Here is a 26929-nt window from a genome sequence, read left to right on the forward strand (position 1 = left end):
CCAAAACTAGTGAAGAGTCAAAGAAAATGTTAACCTAGGTTTAGTCTTTTGCTATGTTATTTTTTAGGATGAAATAAGGTCAATTAGTGGAAATTCCTGATTTAAATTCAATATAAACAAAGATCTTTCTAATACTTAAAGCTGTTCAACAATGCAATAGATTGCCTAACAAATTGATGGAACTAATCATTGTAGCATTAAAGTCAGTATTTTTACTGAATGGAAAGGAAAATAATTTTGAATAGAATTTAACAGGTCTTTTTTTATTGGGAGGGAATTGTTGATAATTTGAATATCCTTTTCTTTGTAAAATCAGGAATACCCTTTGTGCTGTTGTTAATGTTTGTCTATTTCAGAGGATGGATCTGCTTCTTAAAATCAATATAATTTTCACATGCTGTGAGAGCATTTATTAGTAATGTTCATATTTTGACTGGAATACTTTCTCAAGAAGAATTTATAGTTTTTAATTTCTACACACTGGAAAAGTCTCTTCCAACAGCGTGTGATGAATGGAACATATCTCATTAGAAATATTCTGTGGGGCATTTCCAAGCAATCTGTCAGATAGCTCCAGTGAGAGAGAATTCTAGGTGGGACAGGTTGTTATGGGGGGAAAAAGAATGTATAATAAGTACTTTTTAACATTACATTGATTCCCCCTCCCCTTTTAACATCTGCTATCTCAATTGTATAAATATACATATATATATATATATATATATATGTGTGATTTAACATATATTTTAACATGTTTAACATGTATTGGGCTACCTGCAATCTAGGGAAGGGGTTGGGGGGAAAGAAGGGAAAATTTGGAACAGAAGGTTTTGCAAGGGTCAATGTTGAAAAATTACTCATGCATATGTTTTGTAAATAAAAAGTTATAATTAAAAAAGAAAAAAAATCTGCTCTTAGAAAATATTAAAAACATTCTACATGGAATTTATTTTACTTACCTATGTGCTACTCTTCTCTCCTCCATTATAATTAATGGTTGCTATAAAAAAGTAGAACCTTCAAAAGATATGAGCAGACAGTTTTCAGATAAAGAAATTAAAACTATTTTAATCGTATGAAAAATTGCCCTAAATCATTATTGATTAGAGAAATGCAAATTAAGACAACTCTGAGGTACCACTACATTTCTCTCAGACTGGCTAAGATGACAGGAAAAGATAACAATAAATGTTGAAGATGTGGGAATAATAGGGCACTAATTCTTTGTTGGTTGAATTGTGAACTGACCCAACCATTATGGAGAACAATTTGGAACTATGCCCAAAGGGCTATCAAACTGTGCATACTCTTTTATACAGCAGGGTCTCTACTGGGTCTGTACCTCAAAGAGATCATAAAAAAGGAAAAGTACCCACATGTGCAAAAACATGTTTGTACCAGCACTTTTTGTTGTAGCAAAGAAGTGGAAAATGAATGTTTACATTCCAGTTCCAGTTGGGGAATGGCTAGATAAGTATATAAATGTTATAGAATAATATTATTCTATAAGAAACGATCAGCAGGATGATTTCAGAAAAACTTGGAGAGACTTCTAGGAACTGATTTTAAATGAAGTGAGTAGAACCAAGAGAACACTGTACACAGCAACAGGATTATGTGATAATCAGCTCTGATAGATATGTCTTTTTTCACCAAGGAGGTGATTCAGGATGATTCTAATAGATTTGTGAAGGAAAGAACCATCTGCATCCAGAAAAAAGTCTGTGGAGACTGAATGTGGGTCACAACATAGTATTTTCTCTCTTTTTGTTATTGTTTGCCTGCTTTTTATTCATTCTGATCTTTTTCTCTTCTTGATCTTTTTTTTTTTTCCTTGTGCAGTATGATAAATGAACAGTTGTACATGTTTAACATATATTGGACTACTTGCTATCCAGGGGAGGGGGTGGGGGGGAAAGAGAAAAAAAATTGGAACACAAGGTTTTACAAGAGTAAATATTGAAAACCATCTTTGCATACATTTTGAAAATAAAAGATATTATTTAAAAAAAGAAATTGGAACCTTGTTTCTGAGCAGCCTGTCATCTATCTCCACTTTTATTTTCCTACTTTGAAATATTAGTGACATCATACATATGAAGCAATGTAAAGAAAGATACATATTGTACTATGTAAGAGGTACTTCAGAGAAAGATTATTTAACATTTAGCAAATAGTAAATAGGGTATGATCAATGACCTCTATACTCTCAGTGTTATGTGCACAAAAAAGAAAAGAAAACTAAAGAAAGAACAAGAAGAGGAAAAGGAAAAAAGAAAGAAAGAAAATCAGAGCACTTGGCTTCTAATGGATGTATTTTTTCCCCCTGAAGTCTGTGTATTATAGGCATTTGTGGATATGTGTTCTAATTATGTAATCTGTTCAGTTTACTTTGATCTGTTTTATACAAGAACACTTGGGGAAGCTATCAGAAGTTAGTCCCAGTCAAAGGTTCTAACATTCTAAAAAATGATTTTAATTTATCAGGCCACACTTGCACAAAAGACCCATGGACCTCTTTATGCAGTTTGTTCCATTCTAGAAGCACGTTTTTAAAAAGATACACAGTACTCACCTCCTCAAGTTGGAATTTCATATAGGCTGACAATAAACTTGAAAGTCACATACACAGGACTGCAACAGGGAATATCTACATAAAACCAAGGATTATAATTTGCAAAGCAGAGGCTAAACCTGACAATGAATTTAGCTGCCTTCCCATGTCTCCAGCTAATAATGTACTGATTAAAATGAATAAGACTAAATCAAGAAGGTCAGTCTATCCTCTGTGAGGCTGGCAGACACAGCTTGCAAAATCAAGCTACAGACCAAACTAAAGTTCTACAGAGCAGTAGTAATTATTTCAATCTGATTCTTGGACAATTTCTTCAGTGTCATCTAGAAGACATTTTTAATATAAAGTGGGGAAATTGGATGACCAATGGAGAGAGATGTTAGAGCACTGAAGTGATTGCTTCTGTTGGGCTGAGCAGATGCAGAGAACAAATGGCATCAGGGGATCCAAGCAACTGTTTTATTAAAGACAGAAGCAGAAAAACTGTGAGCTGGAAGAATAGAAGTACCACTATCAAGACCCAAAGCATTTCACTTCAAATGATGAAGCATAGTATAGAAATTCTAATAAATACAACAGACAAACCTGGCAATCAGAAATCAAAGATGGAACTAGTTCATCCTGAGCAAAGAATATATGCAATCATGCATTCAATCATTCTTTTATTCAATAATTCAGTGCCTACTGTGTATTTGACATTAAATCATCCACAAAGAAAGATCACCAAAGAATTATAAGGCATAAGACCTGCCTTCAAGAAACTCAGTCTAATATTTTGGTATAGAAGACATGTCTCAAACCTTTTGAATAACAGTGTAAATGGTGCAATGCACATAGAAGACCCTTAGAATTGTAGAATCCTAGATCTACAACTGGTAGAGGCCATTGACTTTCAACCCTGCCCTCTCCTCATTTTACAAATGAAGAAACAGGCATAGAAAGATGAAGTGACTTCCCCAGTCTTATTTCTTTGAACAGAGCAGTGATAATTATAGCAATGTTGTAGGATGATTAAATCTAGCTCTTAAGTGAAGGGTAAAACAGAAGGGAGAGAAATAAGAGGTAGGGAGACAAAAGAGGGGAGAATATTCCACCAATTCAGGGATGAACTAAGGATGAGAATGGATGGTTATAGTAACAAAAAGAAAGAAGGGATTTGCAAAAGATTATAAAATAAGAATTGCTATCACCCAACTAATAAATATGTATCAAAGATGTGTACTGGAGAAATCAATGACTGAGTTTGAGCTTTTTTATGCAGGGACATGGTAATTTAACTGACATAATTAGTAAAGTCAAATAAATTAGTTTGGAAGGGGATGATATTTGGATGGGACATGTTAAATTTTAAATGCTGAGAAGACATCCAAGCAGGATTGTCACACACAGACAATAAAAAAAAAAAAAAAAGGAAATTAAAAAAAACCAAACAAACCAAGACTGAAGATTTAGCTATATGAAAATAATTTGCATAGTGATGATTGAAATTTTAAAAAGACAACCAAACTCTAAACTTTGAGATATGTCCAAGGTGCAAAACAGAGAAAATAAGAGGAAGGGGAAGGAGAAAAAGAAGAAGTAGTTACAGAGTGAGGAGGAGAACAAGGATAGTAAGTATAATGTCAGAGAAATTTAGAAAATAAGTTTCAGGTGCAGGTCAATGGTATTAAATTTACCAAAGAATTCAGAGAAAGAACAAGAAACACAACTGGATTTGACCTTTAAGACGGCATTCACAACATTCTAGGAGGTAGCTTCAATAGGAGTGATTCTGGGATACAGAAAGTTAAAAAAGGAAATAGATTGTGAAGAAATGAAGGAAACTGATATAGACCACTTTCTGGCAAAATAAGAAAAAAAAGAAATAGAGTGATAACTAGAGGTACAAGTAAGGTCAAACAATAGTATTTTTCAAGATGAGAGAGATCTGTTAAGAGTTTCAAACAGAGGAGAGAGAAGAAACCATTAGAATGAGACTAGCTGAAGCTACTTAAGATAGCACAAAAGCCAAAGAAAGATCCAAGAGGTTTCTGAAGTCTATCATCCAGGAAGAGAAGAAAAATGGTAGATAATTAGATTTAAATAGGCAAAGTCTTACTGGTAATTACATTTCTAATTGAAACCCTTTGGCAGAAGACAACTGAAAGCAGTTTCTATGTATATTAGCATTTGACAGGAATAAGCTAATTGCCTATCAAAGGAAACAGAGAGGAAGCCCACTAAAATGAATAGTCTCATTTAGAAGGTCCTATAAATAAGCATTTATTAAACCTTTACTATATTTCAGGCACTGTGATAAGTACTAGGGATACAAAGACAAAAATTATCAAGTCTCTGCTCTCAAAGAGCTCAAATTTTATAAGGGGAAACAACATATACACAAAATAAGTACAAAATTACTTTATTTTATTTTTATTATATCTATAATATCATTAGTTAAGGCCATTCCCAATGAAGAACTTTCTCTTCTCCAATTGATATTGCATATATCTTTCAAAATTGTCATTTGAATGTTGTCTAAATATAAAATAAGTTCCTTGAAAGTAGGGAACATGTTTTTTGCCATTCGTTGTATCACTTAACATTTAGCACAATGATTGGCACATAGTAAACATTTAATAATTTTTAAAAATTTTATAATGACTAATCATCAGAGATTGACAGTCCACTGTGAATTTGATAAATGGGCATATTTATTTCTTATAGATTAAGACTGCAGAACAGTGAATAGATGTGAAAATAGTTAAGAAGTGAGAACTGACCATAAAGATTGCAAGGATGGCACCAATAATTAAGCATCTTGTTTCTAAATACTAGAAAAATGGGGCTGCTAAAATCAGAGGACCTGATCATTCAATCTTAGCATTTGTGATAGAGAAATGCAGAGCCCACAGAAAAAGTCTGATACAAAAATAGGTATACATTCTAGACTTGAAGGAAGAGTTTTCAAAGAATTCAGAACAGGGATAGGAAAATAAAATCACTTGCATTTCCCTATGTCTTCTGTCTTTCCCCTTCCCAGAGAACAAGCCCCTATAAAAAAAGATTTTTTTTAAAAAAAGAGGAAAGGAGGGAACGCAGTTAACAAAAAGATAAACACATTCACATTGAAAAAATTGCATTATATACAATGATATGCATACATGGACCCCATACCTCCCATGCAGAGGAGGAAGGAACAGGAGAGTTGTGCCAAAAAGTGAATTCTAAATTGACCTAGGTTGTAAATTGATCAAGTCAAAGTTTCTGTGACAATCCTTTTATCAAAAGAAAACAAAGTAAAGGAGAGGAGAATAGAGGAGAGGAAAAAAAGAAGAGAGGAAGGAAGAGGAGAGGAGTGAAGAGAAAAGAGAGAAGAGAAAATGGGGAGCTATCTTAAAAAAATACAAAAATGGATACTCAAGAAAATTATTAAATAATGATTTTTCAAAGCCCTGAAGATTGAACCGATGGGGAGTAGAAACATATGACTTGATGCTATTGTAATAATGTTAGGAAGGTTGATTTTCTTGAGGACAGAGATAATCTCCTTTTATTGTATCCCCAAATGCCTGTCACTGTGCTGTGTACAGCATAGGTGCGTTTTTTTACATTTTTGCAAAGTAATACATTGTTAAATTAATTGTTATTTGATGAGGAGTAGGTTGTACTGGATGCTAAGGGGAAATAATTTTTAAATAAGTTTTTTTTTTAATTTTCATAACACATGCATAGTTTTCAACATTCATCCTTGCAAAACCTTGTGTTTCAATTTTTTTTTTAACTCTTCTTTTCCCCTCCCCTCCTCTAGATGGCAAACAATCCAATATATGTTAAACATGTGCAATTTATCTAACATATTTCTACAATTATCATGCTGCAAAAAAAATCAGATTAAAAAGGAAAAAAATGAGAAAGAAAACAAAATGCAAGCAACAACAAAAAAGTAAAAATACTATGTTGTGATCCACATTCAGTCCCCACAGTCTTCTCTCTGGGTGCAGATGGCTCTCTCCATTACAAGATCATTGGAACTGGTCTGAATCATCTCACTGTTGAAAAAAGCCACGTGTATCAGAACTGATCATTGTATAATCTTGTTGTTGCTGTATATAATGTTTTCTTGGTTCTACTCATTTCACTTGGCATCAGTTCATATAAGTCTCTCCAGGCCTTTCTGAAATGATCCTGCTGGTCATTTCTTACAGAACAATAATATTCCATAATATTCATATACCAAAATTTATTCAGCCACTCTCCAATTGATGGGCATCCACTCAGTTTCCAGGTGAAATTATTTTTAAAAGCAATGTTGAAGACAAAAGGAATTCTATTCAATAATCATTTATGACATAGTTCCTGTGTGAAAGATACTGTGATAAAGATGAGGAATACAAAGATAAGAGGCAAAACTGACTTTAATTTCTAGGAGTTTTCAAATATATACAAATATAATACAAGATAGAAAGTGATAGGAGACAGATATGAGGTCTAGACAAAATGATTCTATCTTTTGATTGGGATATTGGGAAAGGCAATCTGTCAAGAAGAACCTCAGCTAAACTTTGGGGAGGAAATAAGGATCATGAAATACAAAAATGAGACAACATAGAATGTCTAATGGAATGAGATGGCATGTTGGGTATGGGTATCATCTAGTGGTCACATTTTCCTGAAAAGTATAGGTAAGTCAATGAAATAAAAATAGAAAACTAAGATGGAGTCAATTGAGTAAGAGTTTTAAATACAAATCATTGTTCCATATATTCTGAAGATTTTTGAGCAAAGGACTGATATGGTCAGATCTCTTCCTTAGGAAGATAAATTTAGCACTTGTGTGAAGGATGGCTTAGAAAAAAAGAGAAACTGAAGGCAGGAAGAACAATGCAGGAAGGGAGGGATAATGATAATTGTCTAAGTAATGAAGCCTGAAGCAGGTTGGTGAGTGAAGAAAAGGAAGAAGAGATGAGAGATACTAATGAGGTAGAATCAATAGAGCTGTGCCACCATTTGGATATGTAGGATGACAGTTAGAAGCAAAGGACAACTGACTAGTGGTTTGGACCTGGATTACTTAGAGAATTGTGACACTATCAACAGATATAGCAAATGTTGGAGGAGAAGTTAGTTTAAAAAAGAAAATTATGGAATTGATTTTGTCTTTCTTGAATTTAAGGTACATAATTGAATGTCCAGAAAGAGACATTTATTAGATGTAGAAGATGAGGTTCCAAAGTTTAGGAAAAAAATTATGGTCAAAGAATATAAATTTCAAAGGCATCTGCATAGAGATGATAACTGAATCCAGGAGCCAATGTGATAACAAAAGGATAGAATATGGAAGAGGAAAAGAAGGCCCTTGGCATTAGTTTGCTGGCAAATGTTTAACAGGTGACTTTCCAAAAGGAAAAACAACAACAACAAAAAAACAACTATACACTTTTAAAGTTTAACCTACATTATCACTTTTCCCATCACTTTCTTAAGTTTAAACAATAAACAGCAACAACAACAAAAAACAAGCAATTGAACCTTGGTTTGTAAGATTTATTTATTTTTGGTGTAAATGTTCATGCTGAAAATTTATGAATTGGTTTTCCAAAAATTCAACATACCTCTGGCTTTGGATCACATCCATTCCTAAAGATAGATGGAAATAGGTAGATGAAAAACTGAGGAAGTAATCGAGAAGAAATATGTCTAGGTAAGAATAAAGCAAGAAAAAGTAGTGTGGTAGCAATCAGAGGGAAATAGAATAGTTAGCAAAGAACGAAGATCAACTATGTCTAAAGTTTCAGAAAAGCTGAGGAGCATATATCTAAGAAAAGTACTGTTAATTTAGCAGTTAAAGGATCATCCCCTGTATTTAATAGAGAAGTTTTAGTAGAATGTTGAGGTCAGAAGAAAGATTATAGGACATGGACATTGACAAGTGAATAGATGGTGAAGAAATGGAGAAAATTGTATGGCACAGATTGAACTTTCCATTAATTTAGTATTGAAAAAAATGAAAAGACATGTAATGATAGTCTGAGGACATGTTAGGATCTGAAGAAGTTTTTTAAAAAAATATGTATATGAAAGAATCCTAAACATGTCTGTAGGTAATGCCTTTCCTAATCCCAAACTGGCTGACTCTTTAGTAATCTCCTACAACAACTCACAAGTGTTTTTAAAGCCCCTGTGATTGAGCCTTTTGCTAGACTTAACAAAAGTAATAATAAAAGCTGTAAATGGAAAAATGAGTATTATTGTATATTCTCTCTTATTCTACTAATTTGAACATTTTACGTACTTTGTAAATGTTTGTCCATTTTATCTGACTAAAGTTCTGTTGGCATATAATTAAGCTAAAAAGTTGCTTAAAACTTCCTTTAATTTCTCTTCATTTGTTATGATTTTTCCTTTTAATTTTGGGAATTTGGCTTTTGCTTCTTTTTAAAAAATTAAAATTGCCCGGTGGCTTTTACAATTTTTTCTGCCAAAATATTTACAGTTTTATCAATTTGTTTTTTGTTATGAATTTTGTTTTTCTTCTTTGTTGTACATAATTTTTATTTTTATGTTGGGCTAGTTTTTTTTTGTTTATTATTTTTCTATTTTTAATTGCATCTCTAATTCATAAATCTATTTTCTTTTTTCATAGAAGCACTTAGACAAAATAATTTTCTCAAATGTATATATATACTATTACTATCAAATCAACCATTGCTAGCATGCTTATCACTGATTTGTGGAAATTTCTTGCTGTTATAAGTTATTTTGAATGAATATATCTATTAACAAGACTAGAAGCAATTACTGACTTAAACCTCATATTAAATGGCTTGATTTTTTTTTTTTTGTTCCTTCCAAAGTCATTTATCAGTTGTGACTATTGTTATCATTTGAGGATAATCCTAATCCCAGGAATATATATATGTAGCACCCATAAATATCACTAACATTATGGATGATAGAATTGCTGAAATCCTGATGGTTCTGTGTATATGTGGTTGTTATGAATTTGCAATCTCTGTACATTTCTTTGTCTTCCTGCAGTAGTACCTGGCTTCTGGGAAGGTTATAAATGATTCAGTGCAAGCAAGAGGAGTTTCAGACCATGTTTGACTAAAGCAGCATATCAAAGGTCAACTTAGAAATGACAAACAGGATTCAATAGTCACTTGTACATCAGTCACCAATCTCTGCCAATGCTTCTTTCATGATGCTTCCCAAATTCATCCCTTTCTTTCCATTTCTATTGTCTGCCTGACCTTTAGTTCCTCAACCATTCCTTCTTTAAACCTGAAGGACAGCAGGTTAGGTATAAACTTTATTCTATTGACTTGGCTTCTTAGGTTAGCAGCTTCAACTTGGCCCCTATGAGAATCTGATGCTTTTAATTTTCAAGTCATAAAGAAAGGCTCTGAATGCTTGAAATTGGAGGTTTAAAATGGAACAGAGAACAGTCCCTTAACTATTTAGTGTTTTGAATAGAAATGCTAACATTTTCTTAGTTTAGTTTTGTCATGTCTCACAGAAAACTTCTGACATTCGAACAAGGTTGAGCTTATAGTATTTTGATTAATTTAAACTTGCACTCCTAGATTGTTTCCTCCATTTTGGAGAATACGGCATGCATGATGATGCATTACGGTACTTTAGAGCAATTTGTCTCATGGCATACCATAAATGACTTACATTGACATAAAGCAAGTTAGTACACCATTAAGTCTCATAAATCACCAGCATTTGGTAGTTGGTACAGATGAGAAACATTAATGGGGCTTGAATTTGTTTCAGGTGCTTAAAACCCATTGAATTCACTCACCACTACACATTAAACATGAAGGAAAAGATACACCTTTTCAAGCAAGAAAATACATTAACCACTTCTGTTCCATGTACTGTATCTATAGAACATTTAAAAGAAGCAGGGTGAGAGACTGAATAAAGAGTTGTTTTAATGTCAGAAAGATCTAGATTCAAAATCTGCTTCTGATACACACTGCTGCATAACCCTGGACAAATCTATAGCTGTCTCAATGCCATAGGAAATTCTATATGAGTGTGAATTGCAAAAAAGTAGCTGATTTTTATTCACTTCAGGTTAGTCTTCTGAGCTTTAAAGTGACAAAGTTCTAGTTCAAGAGAAATAAATATTTGAGGGCAGAAGTGAATGAAAAGAAGTGTAAAAATAAAAATACAAAAAATAAAAAGAAACTTGCAAATATTCATTTCTTTAGTGAATACTATTATAATTCTGCATAATTCATTCTACATCATGTTCCTTTATCTCTTAGCCACAGAACCATTATTCTGTTTTCATTTATTAGCAGGTCAACTAGTTATGGATTAGTTGACTAGGCTTTATAACCTCTATGCATCCATTTATCAGCTTTAAGGCAAATTGGAATATTAGGACTGATCTAGGGCAGCTAGGTGGCACAACGTATAGAAGTCAGAAAGACTCAACATAGTGAGTTCTTGTAAAGGGCTATTTAAGACACTCCTCCAAAAACAAAAGAAAGGGGCAGCCACGGGTAACCCTAGAGAACTTCTAAATTTATTTCTTTATACCATTAATTTTTTAAATTTTTGACAAAGATGCACTGGCTCCAGCAGACAGGTTTTATAACCCACCGGAAGGACAGTGTTCAGTGCGAGCAGCTCCACTGTCTTTAGATAATCACCAGGTCATGTGGAGAGACCCAGAAAGTGGTGAATGGAAGGGACCAGATAGGTTAACTGCTTGGGGGAGAGAGTTTGCTTGTATCTCCACAGATGGAGAAGGAATCAGATGGGTGCCAACGAGCCGTATTCACCTTGTCCATCAGAGAGAGAAGGAGCAGACCCTTGAAATGAAGGAGAAGACCCAAGAAACATTGGGTGGCTCCGATGCTGACTGTGCTCACCACTGAAAGAACCTGTCAGTTATGGCATTTGACTCATGGACATCAAAAATTGTTGGACTTGAAAACCCTCAGGAATCACTGGATTCTCTGAGATGTGATAAGACTATTGTAGGATTTGAAAGCCCTCAGGAATCATTGGATTCTCTGAGACATCATAAGACTGTTGCGGGACTTCAAAACCTGTAGGAATCACTGGATTCCCTAACATATAAAAATACTGTTGCGGGACTTTAAAAACTGGGGATCATTGGATTCCCTGACATGTGAAGCAATGGACAATAGATTGGTTTTGGACTATCTCTTGATTGCTGAAGAAGGCATGTATGTGTGACGATGTTTACATACCCTCCTTCTAGGACTTCTGGAAATCTTTTACAAGACCGTGTTGATTTATATAGTTTGTTATATCACTACCTGCATGTACAATTCATGTTTGTTACACCACATTGAACCTGCACTGACTGTGGGGAGAGCCATCACTAATAGCCTCTACGTTATTGCTATATGCTTGTGTAATACCTCCTATGCTGATAGGTTTGTGCTTACTTGTCTCTAATAAGATCCTTCAGCTCAGAAACCCGCTAGCAAATCCCTACTTCCCTTTGGTCAGGGGGAGCCATGATCACCTCCTTTTTTGGTGTTTTCACCTTCCTTCCTGAGAAGTCAGGGGGGGGCGTGATCATCTCCTTTTTGGGTTCTCACCTCCCTGAGAAGTCAGGGATGGTGTGACCACCTGTGTTCTAAAACAAAAGAAAGCGGGAGATGTAAAGGGCTAGAACTGAGCAAATGCACTTGGATAATGGAGCATGTGAGGCTAATTGCCATTTGGACAATTCTCTATTAACATGTTTGAACTATTTTGTGCTGGTTGGATCGGTGGGTGTGGACAAAGAAGGGGAAGTGACATGAGTGGGTGGAATAGGAGGAGGAAATTGATTCATTCACCTGGTAGTGGAGAGAGAAGAAGGAGGTGTGGAGATTGCTAGATCTAATCCCCTAACCCCAAATGCAAAAGACCAAGAATAAAGACTTTTAATTATCCTGACTCTGGCTGATTCTAAGAGATCCAGGGTCCTAACAAGTTCTAATCTCTCCTCAGATACTTACTAGATGTGGGATCCTAGGCAAGTCATTTAATTCTATTTGCTTCAGTTTCTCATCTATAAAATGAGCTGGAAAAGAAACTGAAAAACCAGTAGAGTATTTCTATCACAAAAACCAAGAAACTTAATAACCACCAGCACCACCACAACAACAAACAAAATCTATGAATGCAAAATGAGATAATGATTATCTCTATATAGGTTATAGGGAAAGAGCAACCAGAGCAACAAATTATCAATATAGTAGTTTTGTACTTGTAGAACTAACTAGAAAGGTCTACAGGAGCAGAGCAAGATTAGATTGGGTATAATAAAAGATGATCACAGATTAGGGAATCTAAAACCAGGGAATATGATTTTAAAAAACCCAAAAAACCAAACCAAAACAAAACAAAAAAACCCTTGCTCCCTTACAGCAATCTCTTATTTCACTGCATCCTTGAAATTTGCTTGTCACTATATAATATATGCTTTAATATTCTTTTTGCTATAGAGAAGTAGATTTTTACATTCTTATTGATTATCTGAGTGTGATATTAATTCAACAAAAATGTCTTAAGATGCTTTTAGGTATAAAGCACTGTGCTCTTACAAAGAGTTTACAATCCAATGGGCAGATGTGATATGTAAATCTCCAGTAATTTTGAAAGAGGAAAGTAATGATAATTGAAGATAGGAGATAGGGAATAAATGAGAATGTTAGAAAGATTTCCTAAAAGGGCTAAGGCTTGAAGGGCATGAAGGAATCCTAGAGAGATACAAGTGAAGAAGGAGAGTATGCCAGCCTGTGCAAATGCTTGGAGGTAAGAAATTGAATATTATGTGTGTTTGCAAGGGGATGGGGAAGGAAAGAACATAGGGAGGAGAGAGATAACAAATAGGTTCATTTATCTGGAATAGATGCATTTATCATTTTCCCACTAAGTACATAAGCTCCTTAAGAGTAGGAATTCCTTCATTCATTATTTTTGCATACTAAGCATCCAAAACAAGTTTGGCACAAAGGAGACACTTAATAAATATGTGTTAATGATTGATTGAATAAAATGGGATGGATAGAAAAGATATTGCGGAGGTAGGAGAGATAAGACTCGTTAATTAATTGGATATGGGGGAAGGGGAGAGTGAGAAAAAGGGAAAAGAAGTCAAAAATGATCCAGAGATTGTGAACCTGCATGATTGTAAACATGGTAGTAGTACCTTTGACAGAAATAGGTAAGTTAGGAAAAGAATGAAGGAAAACTAATTTGGTGGTGTTAATTTTAAGACGTATAAATAATAGATGTTAGAGATGTTAACTAGACTTTTGGAGATGTGAGATTAGAGCTCAGGAGAGAGAAATTACAAGATATGTAGATTTTGGAGTTATCTGCATAGAGATGAAAATTAAACTCATTTTGATTCACCTATACCCTGCATTAATATGCACCACAGATCTCACAATTATAAGAGTATTTGATAACACTGCACAGAAAATAGGACAATTCTTCATTCCTGAGCAGAGGTATAACATTCCATGGGATTTAGGCATAGAAGATTGAAGTAAAAATGTCTTAGGTTTAGAGAAAGCACTACCTAGGTTAGAAGGTTTTTTTTTTTTTTAATTTTAATTTATTGCAATGATCACAGAGATAATGTTATGTTGACTATAGAATATAGTCTCTCCACTGATAGAGGCTTAGAGAATAAATGTTTCTTCTTTAACAGATTGCTGGAAAAAAAATAATTCACCAATACTCTGTTAACTACATGGACAAGACACATTCTTTTTATTGATTACATTTAGCCATATAGGAGAGCTGCATTATAGACTCCAAATCTGGCCTGGACAACAATCTTCTCTCAATAGGTAAAGCAATACAAATTCCCCCCCCCTCTCCTCCCCTTACCCCATTACCCCATTCTCTCCCTCCCTCCTCCTCTCTTCCCTCTCTCCCTCCCTCCCTCCCTCCCTCCTTCCTTCCTTCCTTTCTTTCTTCCTTCATTCATTCTTTTTTTCTTTTGAAATTTCAAGGAAATCATTACAGGAGTCTCAGAATAGGGAATATGAAGAATAGTCGTTTAAGAGACTGATGAATCTATAGAATCAGTTATGAAATTGACTCATAATTAGTATTGCTCTTCTTTCAGTCTCTCTTTTCTTTAGTTCATCTTTCACAATCCTGATAAATTGATATTTCTAAATCACCAGTATGACTTCATAATTCTATTCAAGGAACTTTGGTGTAGGTCTTTATTGCCTCTAGAATTTACACAAAGATTATAGAGGATCATAGATAGTGGAAACCCTGGGTGAGGTATGAGACCTTTTAGTCCAGTGGAACTCTGCTGACATGTCTGGTTTGGCTCCTTAGACCCTCTAGGGGTGTCTCGGCCTTCCTGGAAGTCAGAGAGTATGACAATCTGTGTTGAAATTAAAACAGACTTATACTAAAGTGAAAAGGAAATGTTTACACACAATAATAAATGTGGTCCCTATAGTTAGGGCATGCAGAGTATATTATAGTTATATAAGTGTATTAGGTTAAATAAAGCCGAGAAAAATTTGAATAAACATACTCCCATTTGACCATTTTTGTGAGTTCTGTCCCTTCACTTCTCACCCAAGATCAGGATTCGGGCTGGTACCAAAATCCTCTAGTCAGCAGGTCTGAACAAAAGGTGAATAACTAAGGCTCAACAAGACCCATATTAACTACCTAGAATATTTAAGAAAAGGTAAAATAATGGATAATGGATTATCAAGATCTGTACAATTAAGCAGCAAAAGCCTTTCATTGATTTCTCTAGAAGCAGCAAAGTTTCTTTTAGTTTCTTCATGTTAGCAACATCTACTCCAATCATAGGTTCTTGCAAAATGTTAAGCAAAAAGTTAAGTACAGCAGAATAAAACAGGACTGGAGTACTGAATCTATAAGACTCATATTACAAGTTGCTTGATAGTAATCAAGTGAAGTTTTTGCTCTCACTTCTTAAGGGGGCAAAGGAGGGCATTGTCCTCTCTTAATGTGTACTCCTAGCTCATAGGACATGATAACATGTAAATAAAATGATAAGATGTAAAATTTAAAGCCAAATTTCCTCCACGGATGATTTATTACCTCTAATCATGACTCTTACTGCTAATCTTATCTAGAGGTCATTCAGAATTCTCAGTTCTTCTATTAAGTTTCCACCTAACAACACCTGTAAATTAATGGAACTGATTAGTTGATCAGACAACAACAACAATGGTGATAATAGTACTAGAAATAGCAAATATTTTATTTAGTGCTTTACAAATAGCTTACAACAGTCTTGAGACATTGGTGCTATTATTATCCTCATTTTGCAGATAGAAAAATGAAGACAGAGGGTAAGTGAATTGCTCAAAGTCATGCAAAAGTCTTTTTTACAATATTATCTCATTTTATCCTTATAAAAATCTTAACAAATGGGTGTTATTATTATCCTCATTTGAAGGTTAAATGATTTGTCCAAGTGCCTGGGGTCAGATTTGAAATCAGATCTTTCTGACTCTACTAGTAAGAAGTGGAGACCTTAAAATGTAATATTCCTGAAGGGAAAAAAAATGGGGTTTATAATTTAGAATAATTTACCAAGCAAAATTAAGCATACACTTACAGGGGGAAATGACATTTATTGAAATAGAAAATTTCCTAGCATTCCTGGAAATTAAAAAAAACAAACAAACAAACAAAAAAAAAAACAGGAGTCAAGACAAATACAAAAAAGATAAGTATGAATGAGTAATCATAGAAGAAGATGATTCATGTGTTCCTTTGGAACCCCATTATCATTTCAGGTCACAGACTAAGTCAAAGAAGATAGAAAATTTAGGGGAAGTCTTGCTACATCTCAAAAGAAGCTGAAATAAGATGAAGGGAATATTCAATAAGATTTAATCTTAAGCAAAACAAGCAAACCAAAAAAAAAAAAAAACCTTAATATTTAGGATAATTAAAAAGAAATAAAGTTTAAGAAACTAGATTGTATTCTGGGTAGGGGAAGAGGCTAGGGAGCAGAAGGAGATTGCGTCAAAACTAGGGCACAAATATTGAGAACAATTGTGTCATCACCTTTATAAAGAACAAAAGGAAACAAAAAAGGAAAGAGATTAAGATGAAGAGAAATAAACAATTGTGGATCATATTGTTAATGAAAATGCAATGAACTCACCCACAAAACAGTAAAAGGAGCAAAACTGATTTAGCAAAAGGAAGCATCTATAATTACAAGATACTCATCCTTATATCCCACCCTCTCACCCCCTAAAAAAGAAAATCAGCTTCAATTATTTAGAGAGACACTAGAATGTCACCTCTTAATTCCTTTTGAATATCTTTGGCATTGGCTAAGATTGCTTTTGGAGAAGACTGAATTTAAGCACAGAATAAGAAATCTTTTGACGCTGGGGGTGGGAGGTTCTGGGATCTTTTAATAGGACATATGATTGCTCCATGGAGGATAGAAGATTGTTCAGGATCAGAGATTTCCCCAACTAGTCAAATCATTTTCAAGGAATCAATGCAAGCTAGATTTTTTTTTTCTTTCTGGTATTTCTATGTCTTCACAGTGCAATTCTGATATTAAGGAATTCTTCAGAAAGCAAGGCATGATACCCAGCTGGGGTATGAGTGGGGTATATTATTGGAGGGAAAGGGAAACATCTCTGTGATTCTCTAAATCATATTCATGCAGTTAGTCTGTAAAGATATTGAAAAACCACCAGAGCAGCAGATGCCTGGCAAAAGAAGTGGGTTAACAGCAGAGACATCTGAATTGGCCAAGATACTCTTACAACAGAAGTGTGAACAGCATTGGTCTCCCACATAAAATGTCAACGAATGCCAAACCAGGAACTGACAATAGTTTTCCCAGTTGAAGGTGAGTCAATATTGCTCAACATCTCTCTGCAGTTTCTGGAGCTACATTCTTTAGCAATGTCATGTTCTTGCCGCAAAAATCAATGTGACACATAAATGAGATGAGATGGCAGTTCCCTCTGAAAGTTTTAAAGGCCATGCAAATATGCTCATTTGGGAAGTCTGCCATTAGTTCATAGAGCAATTTTTTCCAACTAAAATAAAACACTGGACAGGAGGCTGTAAAATAACAAATTTCTAAATGGGCAAATAGAACAGCCAACAAACGCTAAAGTTATTCAAAAAACAAATGATACCACCAGGGAAAATGTGTAGAATAAAACCAAGTGTTATTGCTGCATCTTTTCAATGTCCTTGAATTTTATGTTTTTCTTTGCTTTTTTTTTTTTTTTGCATGTGTGTGCAAGTTAAACAAAACACCTGCCATATGTTTTCATTTGTTTCACTTCCCTTGAATTGCAAATCGCTAAAAGAGGGGGACAATATCTCTAACTATGCTGTATATAGCCCTTTTTAGGTACCAATGAATATTAATAAGAAGTAATAAGAGCTAGCAACAAATTTTGTGCAGACTTTTTAATGAGATTCCTATAATTTTTGCCTTATGAGGCACTGGGCCTGGTCATTTGGGGGAAAACCATTTATAAAGTCACCTCTCTGATTATTTTGCTTTTCTATACAGAATAGCTTACAAAGGTGAAAAAGTTATTTCCCACAGAAATCACTGTAAGGAAAGAGTAACAAAAAAGATAGCTTTAATTGAGGGACAATCCATATGCTACATTGAAATCTACAAAGTGAAGCAAATAAAGGAATGTATTCAACACATTTAAGTGAAAGATTCATGGAAAAAATGTGTATGTGAAGTGCTCAGGATAAGAGGAAGTGGATTATTTGCAAGCTGCATTTTTGTATGAGAATGTCTATGATAATGAGATTATAGATCCTTCAGAGTATCAAACTCAAGATTTAAACTCTTCATTGCACAAATTAAAAAAAAAATAATCCAATGGGGCATAGCCAATAGTTAAGGTCTCACAGCCAGAAATGGCAAATCCTGGAAATATCTCTCAATTTCCTGATTCCTAGACAAAAGATTCTTCAGAACCCAGGGCAACTGTGTGGCTGAGTGGATAGAGTGTTGGCTCTGGAGTGAGGAGGATGGGTGTTCAAATCCAGACTCAGATACTTACTAGCTGTATGACCCTACACAAGTTAGTTAATTCTGATTGCTGAGAAAGACAGTCCAATAAACGAATTCTAAAGACCAGAGTTCAATGCTATATTTGCTACTTACTCTCTCAGGGTCCTTTGGCAAACCATTTTATCTTCTCGAGCCTCAAGTAAATAGATAAAGAAAAATAAAAAGACAGAAGAACCCCTATGTTGCTTTGAAGAGGTTCCTTTTGCTATCTTATTTTTTTAAAATAAAATTTCAAGGCTTTATAAATTATGGCTTAATCATCCAGCTAAACTGTATCTTGAAAAAAAGTAGGTAAATTCCTATCCCAAAGATATTATCTTAATGAAAACCAAAAACAAACACAGATATATTGTCTTCCTGTCTATATAGCAAGGTAACAGCTGTCATTACAAGTAGGAATTAAAAACAGTGCATATTGTAGAACCATTTTTTCTATATATTCTTTATTAACTAACAATGTTAATAAATCATTGGATATTTGAGAACTTGATTTATTTTTATCATTATCATTTTCAGGTTTGTGAGCCCATTTGGAGATTTTTTGGCAAAAATATTAGAGTGGATTGCCAATTTCTTCTACAACTCATTTTACACATGAGGAACCTGAGGCAAACAGGGTTAGATGATTTGCCCGGTTTCACCCAGCTAGTAAATATCTGAGATTAGATTTGAACTCAGCTCTTCTTGACTCCAGGCCCAGTACTCTAATCTGCTGCACTACCTAGCTGCACCAATCGTTTTTGTACTATTCAATTATTAGCATACTATATCTTTATGTTTTCCTACTTATTGCTCTACTCCCTCAACTGATTATAATCAACATTCTTTGATCATTTGTAATATTGCCAGAGCAATGTATTACACTTCTAATTTTGACCACTCCCATTTAGATTTATTAAAACCAGTACCAGTTGGGCAAACATCCCAAAAATGCTCCTATCAGCTTCTACTAGCAGACATTTGACCCTTAGGCCTTTATTGCCAAACTGTGAGGCAGAGTTAGAAATGTTGATTACTGTCTGATTGATTTTTGAATTATCATATCTATGTGAAGATACTATATTGGGCAAAATAATTAGTAAGGTATGAAGATTTATCTCTGGGTTGAATTCTGAAGTTCTGAAGGAGGGAAATATAAACAAAACAAGATAAGAAAGTAAACAAATTAAAAACCTGTTCATATCTATACTAGGCTTTCCTAAGATTACATTTATAGATTACAGGTAGATCACACACACACACACACACACACACACACACACACACACACACACACACACGCAGTCTCCAAAGTCTCAGTATATTGTAAGTTGTTTAAGCTTAAAACTTCACTAACAATTTTTAGAACACTCTATATGCTATAGTTAGATTGCCTACAGAATACAGAAATAATTCATTAAAATGGGAAAGCATAGGTTGAAATCTGTATAACTGGAGAATTTATCCCTCTAAATGAGCTCACAAATCCATCCAAGTACTTATCTTTCAACTGAAGTTGATCTTTCAAAACAGGAAGGTGACTAGCTAAATAAACCTTTTGTACAAAGTATATGCCAGATCAAATATCCTATGATTTGTTAACATTGTTAGTTAATAAAGAATATATAGAAAAATGGTTCTACAATATGGATCTATGAAATTTGGTGGACTCCAAGGAGGTCTCTGACTCCTTTAAACTACATTATAATCAAGAATTCATTCAATGCTGCGTACTACTCACCCAACTTAGTGCTAGTTAGACACTGAGTAAGGTATGGTATAAATACTGACACTGCCCCTAATGCAACAGAACAGATTTTATTTTAGTATTTGCTTTAACTTAGTTCCCCTCCCTCCCCTGCCAAAAAAAGTGGCATTTTGAATAACTAATATTCTATTATATATAGCCTTGATCTCAGCATACATTTAGGTAAACCTGTCTTGCTTAATAATGTTTACCTCTCAACAATATAAATGGGTACTTCATTGTCTTAAAGATTTGTGGTCTCATAATGGATTCTTATAAGCACTTTAAATACGGCTAAAAAAAATTATGTTCCACACCATTTATTTGTGATAAGGCCGATGTGAATTTTTATTTTTGAATTATGCTCTGGGTTATAAGCAAAAAAAAAAAAAATCTACATTTTAAAAAGCATTTCAGGCCCCTTTTAGAATCTAAGTTTTTAAAAAATGTAGACAATAGCATATGTCCCTCTTTGGCAATTATAAAACATAAGCAGGCATCATTATTTTAAGACTCCATTAATTTTTCTTTCTAATTATGTGAGGATGACTTATTTTAACAGAGACTCTAGAGTACAGTGAAAACAATTGAGGAGCTGATCCAGTCTCCCTTTAATGAATTCACAGACATCAAGAAAATGTTGCAAAAAACCATGTAGTTCTCTTGATGGATTTTAAGACTTTTATAAAGTATATTAGTGATAAATGAGTCTTAAAGTAGATACTTTATGAGAAATGAAGGTTCACCTTCCCTGTATGTGCTCTAGAAAATATTGATAAAAGGGGATTTATAGCACACAAACCAATTCTATATCCCAATATTGTAGAGCATGACTTTTTTTTCTTTAAAATAGGCTCTGGTATTTGCCCCAGAATTTTAACTTTTCAGTAAGTTATTAACCCTTCTGAAAATTTCTTTCTCTAATAATAATATAGTATATTTATTCTTCCATCATAATCATGATATATATATATAATATACATATATTATATATATATAAATATAATATATGTAATATATTATATTTATGGATTTTCCCAATTAAAATTTGTTCTTATTCTCCCTTGAAAAAATTCATGAGTTAATTTTGTATGTGGCTTATGGAAATCATTCATATTTACTGCTCACTCTATTAGTATCTTTAAGAAAAAGTGATAAATTTGGAAAAGGAGAGAGGTGAAAAAACATTTTTTTCCTTATTGGAATGTTTTCTGAGAAAATTTTAAGTTTACAGAACATCATCATCTACTGCCTTCTCCATGTAAAACACTATGGCAATTGTTAAAGGTACAAAGACAAAAACAGAGGTTTCTGATTTTTGAGCTTACAATCTACTTAAGAATATATAAATAAGTTAATTTGAGGAGAGAATACTGAAAATTGGGTGAAGAAAAAAAGTTGTCATAGAAGTTATATAAGAGTTGAATCTTGGAAAAAAGAAGCATTCAAATTCTCTTTCTGTAAACATACATAATTTACATTTATATATAAACATATACTATATATATAGATATGAAAATTATAAAAACATAAGTATAAAAGTAGATATATATATATAAGCATACATATGATATATGTAAAAATATTAACTCAAAAAGATATAAAGAGATATTTGTAAACAAAATTTTATATACAAAGAAAGAGACAGAAAGAGAAACAGAGAGACAGAGAGAAACACAGAGAGAGGGAGACAGAGCTTGTTAGAGAGTTCATGATAATAAAAGATGTAACAACTAAAATTCTACTTTTTTCATGAATCCTTTACCTATCCTCTTTTAAGAAGTAGGGTCTTTGCCCTGAGATCATTCTCAGTTTACCCTGAACATATCCTTTTTGTACACAATTTATGTGTTGTCTTCCCATTAAACTATGAGTTCCTTGACAGGAGGGATTGTTATTTGCATTTGTTTGTATCAATAACACTTAGAACACTATATGACACATAATAGGTGCTTAATAAATGCTTGTTGACTTGAATAGTCATGTATTAGGAGTATAGCATAACTGTTGGGTAATGATGAACTCAATTTTTATCCTTCCAGTGTTAAGGAAATGCAATGAAAGCCCCAGAATTTCAGATAGACACTCCAAAGAACAGCAGGTTAGGAAATGGGCAAGAGCTAGACATGATAGGATAAGCAGGCATGGATAGCTTGTGATCTGTGTCACTGCAGGGGGATATAAACATAAAGAAAATCATAGGTCTTTCTTCTTATTTGAATGTTATGTAAAGTATTTTCTTTAGGGAGGAAACAAGATAATTCTCTCTTAGCTTTCCTGGTTTATTTTCAATAAGTGGGGATCAAATGGATTTTTTACAAAAGCATGTTTGGTAAACAAGTCTAATTGTCTTGTCCTGACTCTCACTTTCCATAAACCAGTTTCTAAATCCCAAGCCTATTTGAGAAAATGCTGAATGCCTAATTGCATATTTCATATTTTCAGAGCATTGACTTAGCATGATTAAAACCCTTCAGAATAGAGAATATATTAAAGTTATGATATATTAAAAATAAATTTTCAATTTGTAAGTCAAATAGTACTACTGATAAGTATATATAAGTTTTGCTCATTTCTTTAACAAGGGTTGTGTTCTAATATCAGTTATTTAAATAACATAAAGTTACTTAATAGAATAATGCATTTCAGAAAAAAAAATCTATTAAAGTGTACTCTTGTTATTATTTTGAAGCACAAACTGCTTGAAGCACTGAACTGCATTCAGGAAAGCTAGTATAGTCTTGAGATATCTCTTATTTCAGTAATTTTTGTCTTTTATTTTGCCTTATTTTGGCCATTTTTCCTGTCTCACCCAAACTAAGAAAGATTGGGAGAAGCCCATTTCCCTAGAGAGAGCATCTGCAGAAGTGAACATCTGCAGAAGTGAACAGAGTAGAGGACATTTATTCTCAAGTCAAGAGCAGCATTTATATTAATTTTATAAATGCCATTTAATTTCTTGTCTTTCTATTATTGTAATCACTTGATATACAAAAATTGTCTCAAGAGTCCCAGTTGTATATGTTCCAGTTGGTCGACAGGGAGCAACTACTAGAAAATTTGTTAATCTGGATCCTTTTAATATTCCTATTGTGAAAGATAATCATCTATTAGCTTAAGTAGGATGCTGTTCTCTGAGAGTTTTCACAGAGAGATGCTTTTACTTTAGGCCTGAAAATTCATAAACTTGGATCATAGATCAAAAGTTGGAAAGGATTATAGAGGTCATCTACATGCAACATTCTAAAATTTTCTTTTTTCAAGATAGCAATGATTATAATACCTCAAGGAGACCACAAATAGACAGTTTTCCCTGACCAGGGTAGTTTAAATAGGATTCTAATGAATGATTTTGAGTTGTCCTAAGCATTAGTATGAATACCAGATAACACACATATTTACTATCTATATTAAACAGATAATACATGTATATTAAATATGCTATTGCATCTCTCTCTTTTTCTCTCCCTCTTTCTTTACCCCTCTCTTTTCCTCTGTCTCTATATATGTATACTACTAAATAAATACATATATTATAACTGGTTTCTAGGCATATTATAAACATCAATTAAATATTTATCAAGAATTCCCTAAGTGCTTTCAATCAATCAAGTCTATTATATGCTGGGCCCTGTGATTAGCTAGTGATGCTAAGAGTGACAAGACAAAAACCCTGACTTCAAGAAGCTTTCAGTACTACGTGCCATATCAGAGTTTTCTTTGTGGGAGTTAGAGTAGCCCTGCCATGGTAGTAATGGGGCATGGAAAAGATGAATCAATAACATAAGATTCTATATGTCAGTATATTTGAGCATGGATGACCAACTCAATTAGAAAAGGGAGCCACTAATCCATTCATAAGGATCCCCCTGGACAACATATTGATTTAGTTTTAGAATATAATATTTCGTATGTTTTATTGCATTTTTATCTATTTTTTCCTAATTACAATTTTTTTTTTGGGTCCACACTTGGACTATGGACTCAATGGGCCTGCAGGCCTCACATTTAAAAATCCGTGAATTAAATAGTTGCTCTAGGAAATTTGTCTGGTTCATATTGAGGAATCAAAACAAGTACGTACACAGTTTAGTTAGTTACCTGCAGGTTCAATCTTGGCATTAGTACTTGATTCTTGAGTAAAATTGAGTAAATTATTTAATCTTTCTAGATTTCCATTTTTATGGCTGTAAATTCAATTTAAGTGACTCTCTTACCTTCTTGCTGCACCCAACCAGGCCATCTCCACCCCTTGGAGCTTCAAATATACTCCTCAGTTCTTCTAGGGCAATTGCAAAGTGCTCAATCCTGCGGCGCGCTCCCTTGGCATCCTCTTTTAGTACTTCAGTCTGACCACTATCAGGTCCGGTATTTATTTTGCACTCTGTATTCTTCACTGACTCCATGTTCTTCTTTTGCTCCCCCAGATTTGTGATGAATTTGGGAGCTATGGGAGACCCAGTTGATCCATCTGTAGCATTTCTAGACTCAAGTAATTTGCCCTCTCTGGGTTGGAAACGCCTACAGCGACTGCCAAAGGTATTACATTCACTTTTCTGGCCATCATTGGACTCCCATTTCTGCTTCAGAAGGTTCAGGGAGCCCTTCTGCATTGGATACTTGGGTGACTCCAGGTTGCTCTGTAATGTAAATAAAATCTTTAGTCAAGTCATGTGACACTAGATATGCTGAACTCTTCCAAAATCCTAAATTCTAGGTCACTAGAGACTGGACTCAGTGATAATATCCAGCAATGAATTGTAGGCTTGGTCCCAAAAACTTGGAGCAATTAGAAGCATGTTGGAATTGGTCATAATTAAGGGGCAGGCTGGAATTCTAAGAAGCACATCCAGTCAAGAAGTTCTAGCATAAAGTAAATAAAAGACGGAAAAGGCTACTTCCTCCTCCTGTCCTTTTATGGAAAAGCAACTTATAGTTACTCTAAGGAAAGTTGGACACATTTCATTCATTGTTAAGTATGTTCTGGGAAAAGGGCCATTCAACAAACTCAACACCCAAAGACAAAAAATAAAAAAAATTTAATTTCCTGTCTGTAATACTTCCAAGACTTCCTTTGGAATGAAAGCTTTACTGGAAACTCCTTAATTTAAAAATAAAAATAGTATTATCTGTAAGAGTCCAAATTACTCCAATTAGATGTTGATTCTCTTTTCCTCTTGGAATTTGGTGGAGCATAGATCAGAGTTAAACAAGGCACATTTAACCCTCTTTAAATCATTCCCTCCTGACTTGTGGCTTAGTCCAACAAGCTCAGGTTAAAGAAGAGCATGTCAGAGGATATAGAGTTTTCTGTGAACTATTTGAAAAGCATCAGGAAATAAAGTTTTGTTGCTTATGTAGGCCTATGTGAGAACCAAATTGCTTTGGTTCTGCCCATTGCAGAAGTCTGGCATTTATATATTTACTGAGTCTTGAAGGATGGATGATGCTTTTTATTGAAACAATTTCCATTCAGGAATTATAGCATATAGATTTACCCACACTAAAACCTAGAAGGAATTACAAGATCTCATATAATCCAGTCTCCATCTCAAATTAAAAGGATACCTAGATCCTTAAAAAAAAAAAGTATTTACCTAAATATTCATGTGAATACATGAGGAACAATGTGTCAATTTTAAGCAGCTACTCTGTAGACTTAATAGATGACTGCTATCATGTTGCTGATTAATACATATGAAACTACCTTTTAGTAATACAACAAAATGGTGGAACAGAACAGAACTGGTAAATGTGTTTGTGAAATAGATCAACATATGTTAAAAATTTGTCAACATATGTTACAAAATTCTGTGTATCATGTACCAGGAGGCTGCAGAAGGGATCATATTAACATGGGACTGGCTCATTCACTGTCACAGCTGGTAATAGTGACCTCTTGAGAGTTTTTAATGAGAACATTGATTCAGAGCCAACCCTAAATATGGTAGAAGGAGATGGAACAGCAGAAGGCAAAGGAATTGAGACTCTTACTTTATATAGTAGAAAGAATTCTGATTTTGAAGGCAGGGGACTTGGGTTCTAATCTTGTCATTGAAACTTGCTACTTGGGTGAATTTAAGTGCTATTTCATCTCTAAATTTTCATGTTCAAGTCTGCAAATTAAATTCAACAAACATTATGTACCTAATATGTGGAGAGGAGTTATTATTGTTTTTAGTTATATTGATTATGTGCAACTTTTCCTGACCACATTTGGGTTTTTTTTTTTTGACAAAGTGGTTTCTTATTTCTTTCTCCAGATCATTTTACAGATGAGGAAACTGAGACAAACATGGGTAATTATCTTGCTTAGGTTCACATAGCTTGTAAGGCTGAATTTGAAACTAAATTTGAACTCAGGTTTTCCTGAGAAAAGAGAGAAAAGTGAAAACATAGAAGTTGATGAGATCACTAAAGGAAATAGTAGATAAAAGGAAGAAAAGAGGGCTCAGGTTAGTATGGGGGTGTGTGGAACTTAGTAAGAGAAAAAGGGGAAGTGTAGGAGAAGAAAGAAGACAATATGTTCCAATGGAACTGGCTTTTGGAGTCAAATCCT

The 26929-nt window shown here is 33.9% G+C and overlaps 1 protein-coding gene across 1 annotated transcript in view; it reads right to left on the bottom strand.

The window, feature by feature from the left end:
• Positions 1-25185, bottom strand: part of XIRP2 (xin actin binding repeat containing 2) — a 389948-nt gene extending 364763 nt beyond the window's left edge. Inside the window, exon 1 of the mRNA XM_074303209.1 lies at positions 24588-25185. Coding sequence (XP_074159310.1) covers positions 24588-24983 — 396 coding nt within the window. The 5' untranslated portion in view covers positions 24984-25185. The remainder of the gene's footprint in view (positions 1-24587) is intronic.
• Between the last annotated feature and the right edge of the window lie 1744 nt (positions 25186-26929).

The sequence above is a fragment of the Sminthopsis crassicaudata genome, chromosome 3 (assembly GCF_048593235.1).
Source record: "Sminthopsis crassicaudata isolate SCR6 chromosome 3, ASM4859323v1, whole genome shotgun sequence".
In the NCBI taxonomy this organism is placed as follows: Eukaryota; Metazoa; Chordata; class Mammalia; order Dasyuromorphia; family Dasyuridae; genus Sminthopsis; species Sminthopsis crassicaudata.